The sequence below is a fragment of the Hyaena hyaena genome, unplaced genomic scaffold (genome assembly GCF_003009895.1).
Source record: "Hyaena hyaena isolate Hyena2069 unplaced genomic scaffold, ASM300989v1 scaffold_2139, whole genome shotgun sequence".
In the NCBI taxonomy this organism is placed as follows: Eukaryota; Metazoa; Chordata; class Mammalia; order Carnivora; family Hyaenidae; genus Hyaena; species Hyaena hyaena.
In genome coordinates this window covers 77,980-92,673 of record NW_024082766.1, presented here as the reverse complement: position 1 = coordinate 92,673, position 14,694 = coordinate 77,980, and the positions used below count along the sequence as shown (strand labels likewise).

Here is a 14,694-nt window from a genome sequence, read left to right as displayed (position 1 = left end):
GTTGGGGTCCCCTGAAATAGAATACTACTCAGCAATAGAAATAAATGAACTGTTGATACATGCAACAACATGGATAAATTTTTCATGCATTAGGCTAACTGAAAGAAGCTAGACTCAAAAGGCCATACATAGTATAATTCCTTTTATATAACATTTTAGAGAATACAAAACTATAGCTTCAAAGAACAGGTCAGTGGTTGTTAGGGATTAAGGGTGAGTGAAGAGTTTGACTACAGAGGAGCGGCATGAGGGAATTTGTGTGTGTGGGGGGGGTGGGAGGTAATAAAACTGTTCTGTTGTTCTATGTCTTGGCTATGGTGGTGGTCATACAACTCCACACATTTGTCAAAACTCATAGACTTATACACCAAAAAGGGTAAGTTTTACTGTAAGTAAATTAAAAGTGAATTTAAATTGTGATATAATCAATGGCCTTTCTATAACCACCAACAAATTAAAAATTAAATTAAAAACATAATTTATAATAGCAACAAAAACTATTAAAAACTCTAAAATAGACCTGATGAAAGACACATAAGTCCTCTGTGTTGAAAACTACAAACCGGAGAGAGATTAGAGAAGACATAAATAAATAAGGAAAAAGCTATACCATATTCATGGATTGAATTACTCCAATATTACAAAGACATTAACAATCCAGTTGAAATTCCAAGGTATATTTTTTAAACCAACAAGGTGATTCTAAACCTATATGGAAATATAAAGGGCAAAGAACAGCAAAACAATTTAGAACAACAAAGTGTGAGTACATACTCTGCTATATGTCAGTACTTATCATAAAGCTATGATAATTAATTGGACAGTTTGGTATTGGTAAGAGACTGGAGAAATAGGAAACAAAACAGGGAGTCCAGAAAATGTCCTCTGATTTATACAAACAGAGCCCCTTAATTTGTGACAGTTTGCACCAAAAAGCCTTAGGGAAATGACCATCTTTTCAAAAGGAGGAGATGCTGGATTGGTAAGATAGATATAGATAGATACAGATATATAGATATAGATGGAAAAAAATTAAAACTTAGCTCCTATATCAGACCACAGAAATTTCCAGGTGGAAGACAGATACAATGTAAAAGTTAAAACAAAAAAGCTACTAGGAAAGTTACTTTGTTGACTATTGTCATGTTCTCTGAAGACGAAAGTTCTTGAATAGGATATAAAAAGCTAATTATAAAGAAAAATATTGAAAATTGGACATTAAAACTGCCAACTTCTGTTTCTCAATAGACACCATTACCAGAGTAAACCTGAGATAATTTGCAACATGCATAATGGACAAAAGTCTTGTACCCACCACATACAAAGAACTCCAAAATATAAATCAGGAAAAGGCAAATGACTAGCACAAAAATGGACAAGAGAGGTAAACAGGCACTTTCTAAAAGAGAATATCCAAAATGGTAATTAACAGTCAAAAGGGTGCTCAACCTCGACAACCCCCAGGGAAATGCCAAGCATTAGTGAGGATAGGGAGCAACTGGAGCTCTTAACTGCTGCTGCCGGGAGTGACATCGATACCGCCACTCCAGAATATGCACAGACTGTACTAGAAGTGGGTCATGTACCTACCCTAGGACAGCAACCTCACTTCCAGGCACATACCAACAATAGTTAAGGACACACGCTAACACTAGCACAGTTTGTCACTACCAAAACTGTAAACAACCCAGATACTCATTAACATTAGAATGCATAATTTGTAGTGTATTCAGATAATAGAATATTGCACAGCAAAATACTGCTACACACAAAATTATAACGTTGAGCAAAAGAGACTAGATGCCAGTTATATACTCAATACTATGGTTCCATTTCAATGAAGTTAAAAATAACACAAGCACTAATCTACAACCTAGAACTCTTCCCTTCGGGGAGGAAGCCGTGGGAGGGGACAAGAGAGTATTTAATGTTCTATTTCTTGATTTGATTATAGGGTATGTTCACTTTGTGACATGCACTGAGCTATATACACTTAGGATTCGTTCATTTTTCTGTATTTATATGTATATAGAAAATATATACTGATATTATATAAAATTAAAATAGGAAAATATCAAAGACATATATTTTATCTATTTTTTAAAGTTAAAACAAAAACCCATAAGTCTGATGATGTCACTTCCTGTCTTAAAGTTACAGAATGGTTTCCGATAACACAAACAAGGTCACCTGACCTGGCTCCCGGCTACCTCTCTGTTCTCCTTTCCAGCTGTGTCCCCTCTTCATCAGCATTCTCTGCGCTGGTCTACTTACTTGCCCTCACACATACCAGACCTGTTCTCGTCACAGGTTTCTATACTTCTCTACCCTCTGCCTGCCACTCCTTTCCTGTCCTTCTCTGTGGCTACATATTTCTCATCGTGGGTCCTCATTTACATTTTTTAAAGCAATACAGTAAAAAGTATTCTTGTTTTTCTAAATGGAATTTATTGTCAAGTTAGCTGACATACTGTGTATACAGTGCGCTCTCGGTTTAGGGAGTAGACTCCCATGATTCATGGCTCGTATACAACTCCCAGTGCTCATTCCCACAAGTGCCCTCCTCAATGTCCTTCATGGGTCCCCATGTAAGTATCACTTTCTCAGAACTGCGTTCACTGACTGGCTATCTAATTTAGCACCTCCCCCCGACTTCACAGTCACTCTCCATCCTTAGCATTAGCCAAAATTTTCCATAAAGGGCCAAATAGTAAACATTCCAGTTTCTGCAGGCTAGATGGTCTTAGTCATAATTATTTAACATTTCTGTCTTAGCGGGAAAGCAACTACGGGCAATATGCAAATGAGTGGGCAGGGCTGTTGCAATAAAACCTTACTTATGGATCCTGCAATTTAAATTGTATTTCATTTCACATTTCATAAAATATTCTTCTTTTGTTCTTTTCCCCCTAAGCATTTAAGAAGCTAAAAACTCTTCTTACTTAGCTTACCCATAAAAAGGTAGGCAGTGGGGCCAGGTTTGGTGAATGCTCTAGGTTGCCAACCTCTGCTTTAAGGTGACCCTGATTTACTTTCTTCCTAGCCTGTATCACAACCTAAAATGACTTCAACTCTTCATGTGGTTATTGTCTATCCTCTCACACCCCTAAAATTTCAGGTCCAAGAGGGAAGGGCCTCCTCTGTTTTGTTCTTCATTGTGTGCCCACTGCCCATCACAATGTCTGACCCATGGGGGCCAGAGGAAACGAAGGCCTAAGCCCATCTGGTTGTGATCATGGCTTTGCCTTGCATCTTGATGGTCCTCCTCCGAGTGGGGCTCACAGAAACAGACCCACGCTCTTCTCTCGATGACTCTTCAATTGAGGATTCGGGCCGGGCTGACCGAGATCGTAATAAAAGGACTTCTCCTGAGTATAAACTTGGCTTGGGGCCTCGCTCAAGATGGGGACCCTATTTTACCTTGCTTCGATTGCTTTCTGTGTCTTCCTTAACTGTGTATTCTATGGTGAGTAGGCCTGTTAACAGAAGACATGGCTGTCACTCTCCCTCGCCGAGCCTTCCCTGCTCTGCTATGAGGCTCTGTGTATCAGCAGCCCTTCAGCTCATCTTCCCCTCCATTCCTCCACTCTTGCACTTTCTCCAGCCGGGCCACCTCCCTTCTGCTGTCTGGCACAGAACTCCACTCTAGTACAGTTAGTGGATTGGTAAATGCTGGCTGAATGTAAGGAGAAATCAATTTCATTTCTAGTCATTTGTCAAGACCCAGCTGAGATCCCTCTTCTGACAAGTAGCCTATGTTTCATTCAGTTCTGTGTCCGCCACAGCACTCATAGAGCCTGGGTACACAATGTACCCATGCTGTTCTCTTCCCTGAGAATGCTGTTCCCTGTATCTTCAGATTTAAGTAATTTCCATCTACTTTCTTTGCTGTATTTATTTCTGTTCTTGTTTTGCTTTTCCTACTAGACTTGAAAACTTCTGAGGCTTGGGAGCTTTCATTCCTTCATTCACTTACCAGACATTTATTGGATGCTAGGCATATAGACATGACCCTAAACAGGGTTCCCTGCCTCTGCGAACTCCTAGCAAGGACACAGGGGGAGATGGGCAAACAAAGAAATATTCATAATGCTAGGGAGTAAGATTTATAATTAGAGCACATTTTACATATGCTGTGGGAACCCAAGGGAGCATGTGACCCATTCAGCTGTGGGAATCGGGGAAGCCTTTCTGGAGGAGGGGTGCAGTTGAACTGAGTTTCTCAGGGATGAGGAAAATCTCCTTGGAGCACAGCCCTCTGGCACCCAGCCAGAGAGTTTCTCTGTGCCCAGGCCCATCAGCAGGAGGAAAGGAAAGATGTGGGAACAGTCCTGAGGTCACCATGCTGGCCTAACAAGGACAGCCTGGTGAGCTGGCTGCTCTTTTCTCTTCTACTGAGATTGTCTGCAAGGAGAGGAACAGGGTCTACAAACGGATGACGAACAATACGGGAGACAGAGCTGTGAGGTGAACCAGATATGGGAGCGGGGACAGTGATGGAAGGTGCAGGGAAATAAGACAACCGCAGGAGACACTGAGGACACACGGGACTGTGCTCAGAAACCTGAAGGTGGCGAAGGCCACCACTACTTGAGGCATGGCCCTGAACAAGCACCCTTGCTGTGGGAGCCTGAGCCTTGTCACCCCATCTACTGATGGGGAGGTCGCCCTGCCCACCCACCTCCCAAGGTAATAAAAATCTGTCCTCAGAGATGCCTTGCAGGTGACCCAGGGTTTAGGAGGTTATCTACTTTTTTGCCCCTTACCTGCTGCCAACAAGATAGAATTCGTAAACTGTGACACTGTCTTTTGAAACCGCTTCTTGATCTCCGCTAGGGCTCGGCTCATCTTGGACACTTTGTCGTCTATGCGGGTCAGCAGCTGGGGAGAAGCCAAGGGGGAGAGCATCGTTGCCTCTGCGCCAGGAGCCCAGGAGCCACTGGCCTAGCCCCCCAACACCTAGGCCTGGCTCTAGCTTGCAGGATGTACTGTCCCCCTCTGCTTGGGACACATCCTGCTCCCTGTCTGCCCCCCCTCCCCACCCCCCCATCCCCCGCTATGTGAATTCCTGCACATCAGCCCAACCTGACTCAAATGTCCCCTCCTCAGAGGGCTTCCTGGATTCTACTGGGCAAAATTGTTCCTTGCTCTCTCTGTAGCCTGAGGTCAAAAGTTAGCCCGTTATGAAGCAGCTGGATGCATGGGAGGCTGTCTCCCCCACTGGACAGTAAGCTCTTCGAGGGCAGGGACCGAATCTTGGTCTCTTTGGTGTCGGAGTGCCTGTCATGCAGAAGGTGCTCAATTAATGCTTGTTGCACTATGAATAATTAGACAGACGAGGGCCTCTTTGCAGTCCTTGCTGCCAGTCCCCCTCTAGATGCATTCCCCAGAGTCCCTTTGTCCCCTACAGTGGCCAGAACATCTCAGATGAGAAACTGCCTGCGATCAAGGTTATACAGATCAGCTCCTGTAGGGCAAGGAGGCCCAGGCCTCCTGCCCCAGTTCGGGACTACCCTGAGAGGCCATTCTGGCTCTGAGACCCCTGTAGGATGACGAGGCCTTGCTGGGGCTGCCGGCTATTCAACTTCTACCTCTGCTGGAGCATTTCAGAGGCATGTAGAATGAGGCTCAGAACTTGGAGTTCATGACAGTCAGGTCTGACCTTTCCTCCAGGAAGCCTTTGCTGATTTCCTCAGCCAGGGGCAGTGCTCTCCATGCTAAATCTGCATAAGGGTGCATTCCTGTCCTTTCCACCCTGGGCTGGGTCACTTTGTGTTTCCTTTATCTCTCAACTTGGCTGGCCCTTCGAAGGTAGGATCTTTGCTTTCTATACCTCCCACTTAACACAAGGCAGTTGCAGAAAAAATTTCTTCTGTGGAATTGAAGCCTCAAGTAGAATGGGGTGGACAGAACACAGATTTTCTGAAGTGTGATGAAGTCAGTCTATGGTCCTTCTTTGTCCTGCAGGCAGGACTTCTGTAAAGGATGCCCCCAATTAATAGCAAAGCTTCAACATCCTTCTGGTTTTTGGCCTCAGCTGCTGCTTCTGGGCTAATTTTATTTATTTCTTTGTAATTTATGCTCAGCCTGTTTCCAATAAGGATTTGAGGTGGCGCTCTGGGCTAATAAAACATTTAAATTGAGGTGTAGCCTCACTTCCAAAGTGCTGCCTTGATAGAAATATTTAGTGAGGAGACTGGCTGCAGGGCTATAAAAGCTGGGATTGCCATTCTGCCTGTCACTCTGATAGGTGGCTCCTTCCAAGGTGATGGGTGTCTGGGGAAGCCATTTAACAAGCTTCTCGGTGACGGGAACTTTGTGGGAGGAGGCCACCTGAAACCCGACCCTCAGCTTTTCTAGACTGCCATGGATTTCACTGATAAGTCATAATTAGCCCCAAACACACAGACCTAGAAGAGGTTGAATGAGTTGTAAAAGTCCCAGGATGGGAATGTGTGGAAGCTGGGTGGGCCCTTACATGTCATTCTAAAGATGGGGACACTGAGGCCCAGACAGGGAAGGGACTATCCCAAGGCTCTGTGGCCTCTCCCTAGCCTAGGCCAGCCTGCACAATCAGGCTGTTCTGAGGGGCCCCTTGCAGCTCTGACAGTCCAAGAATCTGCAGTGAATCAATTTTCTGGACCTCAGGATTTCATGCAAAAATATTCCAAGCTGCTTATCTAGCAGCTAAAGTCAACATTTGAGAATTGTGTTACCCACAATAAAGCTGATGTTTCCTCATTTATTGGTGTTTGTCTAGTCAGAAATCCGTGTTCTCTAACAGAAGGGGCTATGACCTTGTCACTTATGTGGCAGATCAGTCTTCTGGGTCATTATTGACAACTACAGACTAGAACACAGCACTGTTTCTAGAAGCTGTTTTTTTTTTTTTTTTTAATGTTTTATTTATTTCTAGGAGAGAGAGAGAGACAGCGTGACCAGGGGAGGGTCAGAGAGAGACGGAGTCACAGACTGAAACAGGCTCCAGGCTCTGAGCTGGCAGTCAGCACAGAGCCCGACGCGGGGCTCGAACCCACGAACCGCGAGATCATGACCTAAGCGAAAGTCCGACGCTTAACCGACTAAGCCACTCAGGCGCCCCTCTAGAAGCTGTTTTAATGTATTTGTCGGATTATCCTTATGCTAAATGTCCCCAAGACAGTTGGGTTTTTTTCTTTTTTTGAGTTATGATGTCCTTTTAAAGAGCCTTCCAACTGTCTACCATGCTGGCAGACCGCCTCTGTGGGTTTCCCTTATGAAGATGTCACCTTCTGGACCCATGTGGTCCAGCAGAAATAAAACACAAGCTACACATGTGGTTGTAAACGTTCCTGTACCCACATAAAAAAAGCCCTTAAAGGTGAAATTGATCCTAATAACATATTTACCTAACCCAATATATCAAAAAAATTATGGTTTTAACACAGAATCAAAGTATTCATGAGAAATATTTACATTTTCTTTCCATGCCGAGTCTCTGAAATGCAGCATGCATTTTCACCTACGGCCCATCTCCATCTGGGCTTGTCACACTGCGAGGGCTCAGTAGCCATCTGTGACTTGGGGCTACCATGTCAGACAGGACTCTGTCTTGGCCTTCTGTTTGGACTTCTAGGTCTAGCTTCTAAGAGTGCATTTAGGTAAGACAAAATAAGACTTGAATTACTAAGGGGCTTTCCCAGTCCCAGAGGGCATGTTGGGTATTTAAACATAGAGTGACCTCTCTTGGCTGTTCATGGGGATCTTCAATTGCTTACATCCTGGTTCTCAGCTATGCTCCAGGCTGCAGCAAAGACCAGACAAGAGGTTGCCAGGAAAATGAAGCATTACTGCCATTTCATGGGAAAGAACAATTCTCTAATATCTGTTGCCTTTGGTAAGACAAGTAAGCTCACTTTTTTTTAGACAGCTAAAAAAGCTTTTTAAGAAATGTAGACATATGACCTCATATGTCATATGCACTTAGTCACATAACAGCGACTTTTAGAGTGATAGCATGGAACCAAACAGGCAGGGTGGACTCACCAAGAAGCACAACCATCATCATAGTCCAGAAGGAGTCAACACCCTGGGGTCCTTTTGTTCCTTGAAGCAATGAGTGCACCCTGGAGTCACAGGCATCTGAGTTTCCTGGGCGCTCCTAGGAGGCCCCTTTAACTGCCCCACTCTCTGCTGGTACCCCAGTGGCTCCCACAGCACGCTGCACCAATCCAGCGCGATTTCAGCTGGTGTGGATGCTTGTGCCCCCTTCCATCAAGCCAAAGGTATCTTAGAGACTAGAGGGAGTGAGATTTCTTCCATTTCTACATCCCCTGCAGCCAGCCTGGCACCCTGCAAGTGCTAATAAATGTTTACTGAACTACTTAATGAATTAATGAACTTGAAATCCTGCTGAAATGAAAAGGCAGTGCAAAAACAGGTGCAATGCTCTCCTCCAAGAGAAACACAGGTATTGTGTGCCTTATTCAGAGAGCAGGGGCCCCCAGCAAATGCCTGCCTCCATGTCCCCAAGTAAAGTGAGAACCTGGGTCTGGCTTCTCCTTAGGGGCTTTGTCAGCTTGGTGGGTCTATGAGCCTGTGGCATCTTGGTGGCAAATGTCCCTGCAAGCACAAGAGCCTTGCTCAGCTCCAGACAGGAATGCGGGGAGGGTGAACTGCCCTCTGGATGATCATATAAGTGATTGTGCAGACCTGGACAATTTTGGGAGTGAAAGGCGATGCTATTAATAATTCCTCCAGGCTGGCAGGTCTAAACCGGGGCTGGCCCTGGGGAAGCTGCGAGGTGTGGCCCTCTTGCTACTCTTCCAAGGAGGCTTCCCCAGGGGAATCCCAGCAAAGCGCTTTGTGTGCAATGCAAGTGGTCTGCTCCAACAATGAGCCCTTGGTTACCCTGGTCTTGTGGTATATGTCAACTGTGCTCTACCAGACTGCAGACCCCTCAGGAATCAGGGACTGTGTCCCCCCCAATATCACTCCACAATGTTAACTATGGACCAGGCACACATAAGGATCCATGAAAACCCAGCAAATAGAAGTGACCTTCTCTCTCTCCCCATGATGTTCCTGCTTCATCCTTTGCCCAGATGGTATTGCTGGGGGCTGATCATGCCCTGGCTCTCAGGATGGATGTGACACTCAAGCCTGGCCTGTGTGAGCAACATGCACTTCTGACTATGGGGGCCGTTTTAAGCAGAGGCAACAATGCTGGTGCTGGTACTTCTACTGAGCACTTAGAAAGAGAAGCCCTCTTTCTCCCAGGAAGAACAAAGCTCATAGAATAATGAGCCCAGAGATGCTCATGACCATCTTGTCGCCATAAGGAGAGAATCTCTCTGAGAATGAAGCCAACAGAGAGAAAAGCAGAGCCAAGAGATGGGAAGATCTGATGGAATCATTGGAGATCCTGGATCCAGTCATGCCTAAAGCTGCCTACTGATAGACTTTTCAGTTTACTGAGCCAATATTGTTTCTCTTCATGTTTAAACTAATCTGCATTGGATACAATCACTATTGAAAGACTCCTAAGGGTAGAAGTTTCACAGAGAAGGTGGTACTAAGTCAGGTAGTGAATGATGATGAGTAGGAGTCCATTAGCCAGAGAAAGAGGCAGGGTCCTGCCTGGGGTGGGGGTCGGGGGGAGGCAGGAGGAGCAGGAGGAGCACAGGCATGGAAATAGGAGTGGAGATTCACACTGAGATACCCTGGGGTCAGGCCTGAGGACCTGGGCTGCTTTGACTTACCCGTTTTTCGTGAGCTACCCCATGTGGACAGTTGTTGGCTGATACAGAGAGTGTTACTGTCTCATTTAGGGAGGTGAAGGTGACTATGATAGAGTCCGGGCCCAGAACCGTCAGCTTGATTTGTTCATTCACCTGCAGATGAAGAAACCAACGCTTAGTGGGTCTCTGCTTCTTATTACTCACACCCCACTCATCACTCACCACAAAGCATAAAACCCCTCCTGGCTTGGGGAACTAGCCAAAAAAGTAACTGATGCCTTCCTCCCTCTGACCCCTTGCTTTCCAGCACAAGCTTGGAACCAAGTGTGAAAGAGACATAGGCTTGGAACCAAGTATGAAAGAGACATAGGAGTCCAGAGGCAGATCAGCTCTGGCTCTAGTACAGCTGGGTGGAGAGGCAGCTTGGGTCATAAGCCTGCACTGTCTCCGAATCAGACAGCGTGTCCACCTGGGCACCAGGTCTGACTACAAACCTTGCTCTAGAGCATATGCAGAGCTGCCTTGGAAAGCTGACAACAGGAGGCATCAGAACCCACCCTCCACAGGTGGGAACCCAACGGGGGCTGAGCCACACTTGGCTGAGTCCTCTCCCCCAATCACCAAAGATGTCACTACTCTTCCCCTGAGGAGGAGCCAAAGGAGCTGCCCCCCCACCCCCGCTTTTTAATCACTTCCAAAAGGGTGGGACTTCCCATGTAGCAATCCTGGATAGGAACAGGGAGAGCATGGGCTGCCTTTCTAGCAACTTACTCCTTACTGAGGAATGTGTGTTCTAGAAGTAAGTCTGAGTTCTCCCTCTGTTAGCAAACTACCAAGCTCAAATTCCTCAACAAGAAATAGTTGAAAGGCTAATATTAGGTTCAAATGAGATAAAGACTATGGAAGTGACAACGGCCCATCACACACAAGAGCAGATACTGTCAAGATGTGTCAGCACAACTCCTATGTGAGGTCCCTGTCCCTAGATGGTTCATGTGTACAGTTATGTATACACAGTGGCCCTACCTATGCAGGTATCTGTGTGGTGACATGTTCTTCCATCTTCAATGTCTCTGACATACATGTACCCCAGGACTTCTCTGAACTAAAGAAATACTCTTCATTTCACTTCTTCCATTTCCTTCTAGCGTTCTACTTGTTGGCCCCAAGGTCTATGCTCCATGTCCTCGCCACGGAGTCCCTTCCTGATACTCTACAGGCTGGATGCTGTACTTTCCAGTACCTAAAAAATATGTGATCCATGGCTGTCTTCTTGCCAAGACTTCTCACATCTACAAATTTGTTGGTCACTTCCACTTAAGAAAAAACCCTACCCTCTCCTTCTAGAGAGTGTAGTAGAGAACTACAGTTGAAAGCTTAAGTGCTACAGCTGGAGAGGGTTCAAATCCCAGTGTAGCTACTTACCAGTGGAGCAATTTTAGGCACACTGGTTGGCTTCTCTGAGCCTGGGAGCAGTAATAGAAGCTTTTTCCTAGGGGATCTGAGCAGACTTCATGGGACAAAACATGTACAGGTCTTAGCACAGCACAACTGTTATGTATTATCCCTGCTTCCGGTTTGGTTTCTCTACAAGCTCATTCACTGCTCATGTTCTTGGGAGTTCATAAGTCAGCTTATCTGTCCTCTCTAATCTCTCACCCTTAGCAAGAATCAGGTCACAGAAGCTACTGAGCCAAATCAGCACACCTAAAACTATATTGATGTCTGATTCTTCAGAAATTTGTTTCCACCCGGGTATATACTCCAAGATGGAGTCATCTACACTTCTCTCTCCTCTCATTTATCCTTATAGCCAATGCTTCGATGTCACTTAATCCTTCTACTGAAATGGCTCCTTTAAAATATATTGCTGCTACCCTTTATCATGTCAGATCTGGCTAGTAACTCCATAACCAGTCTTTGTACTATCCCATCCACTGAGCTTTCCCTTTCAAGTCAGCTTTCCACACAAATGCTGGACAGAGCACACCAGCCTTCAACTCAGAAACTAACCAGCTGGTTATACTATACTTCCTGTATAGCTGAGTCAGCTCCTAACAGGCTGACCCTCCCACAGAACTTGGTGGGGGGAGGGAGAAAACAATGACCCAAAGGCTCTGAAGAATAAACAAAAGCAGGCAAAGTTTGAAGGTCAAAACTTAAAAGAAAAGGCTGGCATGGGATGAATTTCCACTCTACAGTTTTAGCCTAAAGGCAAAACTGCAGTTGTGGCCAAAACACTACCATCTTCCTGGCCTAGAGAACCAAAGGACTAACCCTGTGGAAATTATAATCAGAAAAAAGTAAAGAGAAAATTCCAGAAGGGACAGTGCCAAAGAAACAGAGGCCCAAATTCTATGAATAAACCATCCATATCCCTGGCTAATCGTTGAACCATGCATGAGCAGTGAAGACTCAAGAGAGCTAACTGCTAGGGAAACAGAAAAGCTGAACTGAAATGTGAGCTCTTCTCACGATGGTAAGACAAAGTTTGTGACGTGAGTCTAACCAAGTTCACTGTCTGCTAAAACATAACTGTTAGCACTCTTTAGAGAAATTCATCAGAATTCAGAGCCCACAATCCATAGATCCTCAGATAACACATACAATGTCAGTGATGCAAAATAACTCAACATGTAAAGAACCAGTGATGTGTAAGCTATTCTCAAAATAACAGATAACCAATCATGTCTGGTATGTCCCAGATGTTGAAATTATCAGACAAGAACTTTAAGGCACATAATTTAACTGTACTCAATGAATTCAAGGAAATTATATTTGTAATAAGCAAAAAAATAGGAAATCTCAGCACAGAAATAGAAAATATAAAAAAAGAACTCAATGGGGCGCCTGGGTGGCTCAGTTGGTTGGGCTTCCGACTTCGGCTCAGGTCATGATATCATGGTTCGTGGATTCGAGCCCCGCATCGGGCTCTATGCTGACAGCTAGCTCAGAGCCTGGAGCCTGCTTCGGATTCTGTCTCCCTCTCTCTCTGACCCTCCCCTGCTCATGCTGTCTCTCTCTCTCAGAAATAAATAAAACATTAAAAATTAAAAAAAAGAACTCAGTGAAAATTCTAGACTTGAAAATATATATTTGAAATAAAAAATTCACAGGATTAGCAGAATAGAATGAAGATGTCAGAATAAAATCAATGAACTTGGAAGATAGATCCATAGAAATGATCCAACCTGAGACGAGAAGAAAATTGGACAAGAAGAAAGAAGAGAGTCTCAGAGACATTTGAGACAATATTAAAAACTAAAATAAACATAATTGGAGTCTGGGGGAAAAGGAGAGAGACTGAACACATTTTCCCCTAAAATAATGACAGAAAACTTCCCAAAGTGGGTGAAAGACATGAATTTACAAATTCAAGAAGCTCAGTAGACCTCCAACAAAACAAAGACAACCACATCCAGACACATCATAGTCAAACTTAAGTAAAGAAGAAATCTTGAAAGCAGCTAGAGAAAATGAACAATGATTTGAATAACTATAGACTTCTCATCATAAACTTTGGAGGACATACACAGTGGAAAAGCATCTTCAAAATGCTGGAAGGAAAAAAATATTCTATTGACCCAGAACTCCATAGCCAGCAAAGATATCCTTTCATAAAGACTTTTTTTTTTCACATTAAAGCAAACAGAATTTGTTGCCAGCAGATATGTACTTCAAGAAATACTAAGGAACTTATTCAGGCTGAAAAGAAGTGATACTGTAGGGAAACCTGAATTTTCAGAGGAATGAAAAATGCTGGAAATGGTAAATATCTGAGAGAAAACAAACTGTCCAGTACAGTCTGCAAGACAATAAGCAATTTCCTCAGCCTGACACCCAACACCTCTTACCTCCACCCCACAGAATATACACCTCTTCCTGCTCCCCCTTTCTTTTACAAGAAGCACCTGTGAACTTTTAAAGATGCCACACAGAGTCCCAAATCCAAGCCTTTACAGTTGCTATTCCTTCTACCTGGAATGCTCTCCCTTCCTTCTTCTACCTACATGAATCATGTGCACACATGTTCATGTCACAATGCAAGGGACACCTCATCTTTCAAGCCACCCCTGACTGCACCAGCCCTTGTTGTACATTTCTGGATGCAGCTCCAGGGGACAGAACAATGACTGAACTACACTGCCAAAACACTTTAGTGATGTCAAAGCAACTTCCCCGCCATTATTTCATTTAGTTCCCACAAAAGCACTTTGTATTGGAAAGTTAACTAAGACTCAGAGGAGCTAAGTGATTTTCACAAAGCTTCACAGCCAGACTCTGGCAAAGCTGGCACTATACATGGCTTCTCAGACTCTCATTCCAGTTCTCTGTCTACTTGGTCACACGATACATAAAACATGATGCCTGTCTGCAACCAATGTATAATCTTTATGGATTATAAACTTTTCATACAGCTGCAAAAAGTTTAATATTAAGACAAGTCAATACACTCCTAGATTGACAATCTGAGACCTGGCCAAGCATCAGAAGTACTAGTGAAAACTATAGAAATCTAGCACTTAGAACAGACCACCTAAATCAGAATCTCTCTGAGGCTGTGCCTGGGGATATGCATTTTTTTTTAATTTTTTTAATGTTTTTTATTTATTTCTAGGAGAGAGAGAGACAGCGTGAGCAGGGGAGGGTCAGAGAGAGAGGGAGTCACAGACTGAAACAGGCTCCAGGCTCTGAGCTGGCAGTCAGCACAGAGCCTGACGCGGGGCCCGAACCCACGAACCGCGAGATCATGACCTAAGCGAAAGTCGGACGCTTAACCGACTAAGCCACCCAGGCGCCCCTATGCATTTTTTAAAAGTTCCATAGGTGATTCTGATAAACAACCAGAGCTGAGAACCTCTTCACTATATGACTAATTATCAAATAACTAACCCAGACTGTAGATACTATGAGAAGAGAGAAATGGATGTGAGCTGCAGTACCATGATGGAGGGGAAGTATGAGCAGGGCTGTG

General features: G+C 44.4%; 1 protein-coding gene across 1 annotated transcript in view; it reads right to left on the bottom strand.

Annotated features, from left to right (window-relative positions):
* Positions 1-3,213: 3,213 nt before the first annotated feature.
* Positions 3,214-14,694, bottom strand: part of CUNH3orf20 (chromosome unknown C3orf20 homolog) — a 61,407-nt gene continuing 49,926 nt past the window's right edge. Inside the window, 3 exon segments of the mRNA XM_039225405.1 lie at positions 3,214-3,476; positions 4,767-4,881; positions 9,741-9,872. Of these exon segments, the coding sequence (XP_039081336.1) occupies positions 3,214-3,476; positions 4,767-4,881; positions 9,741-9,872 (510 nt within the window).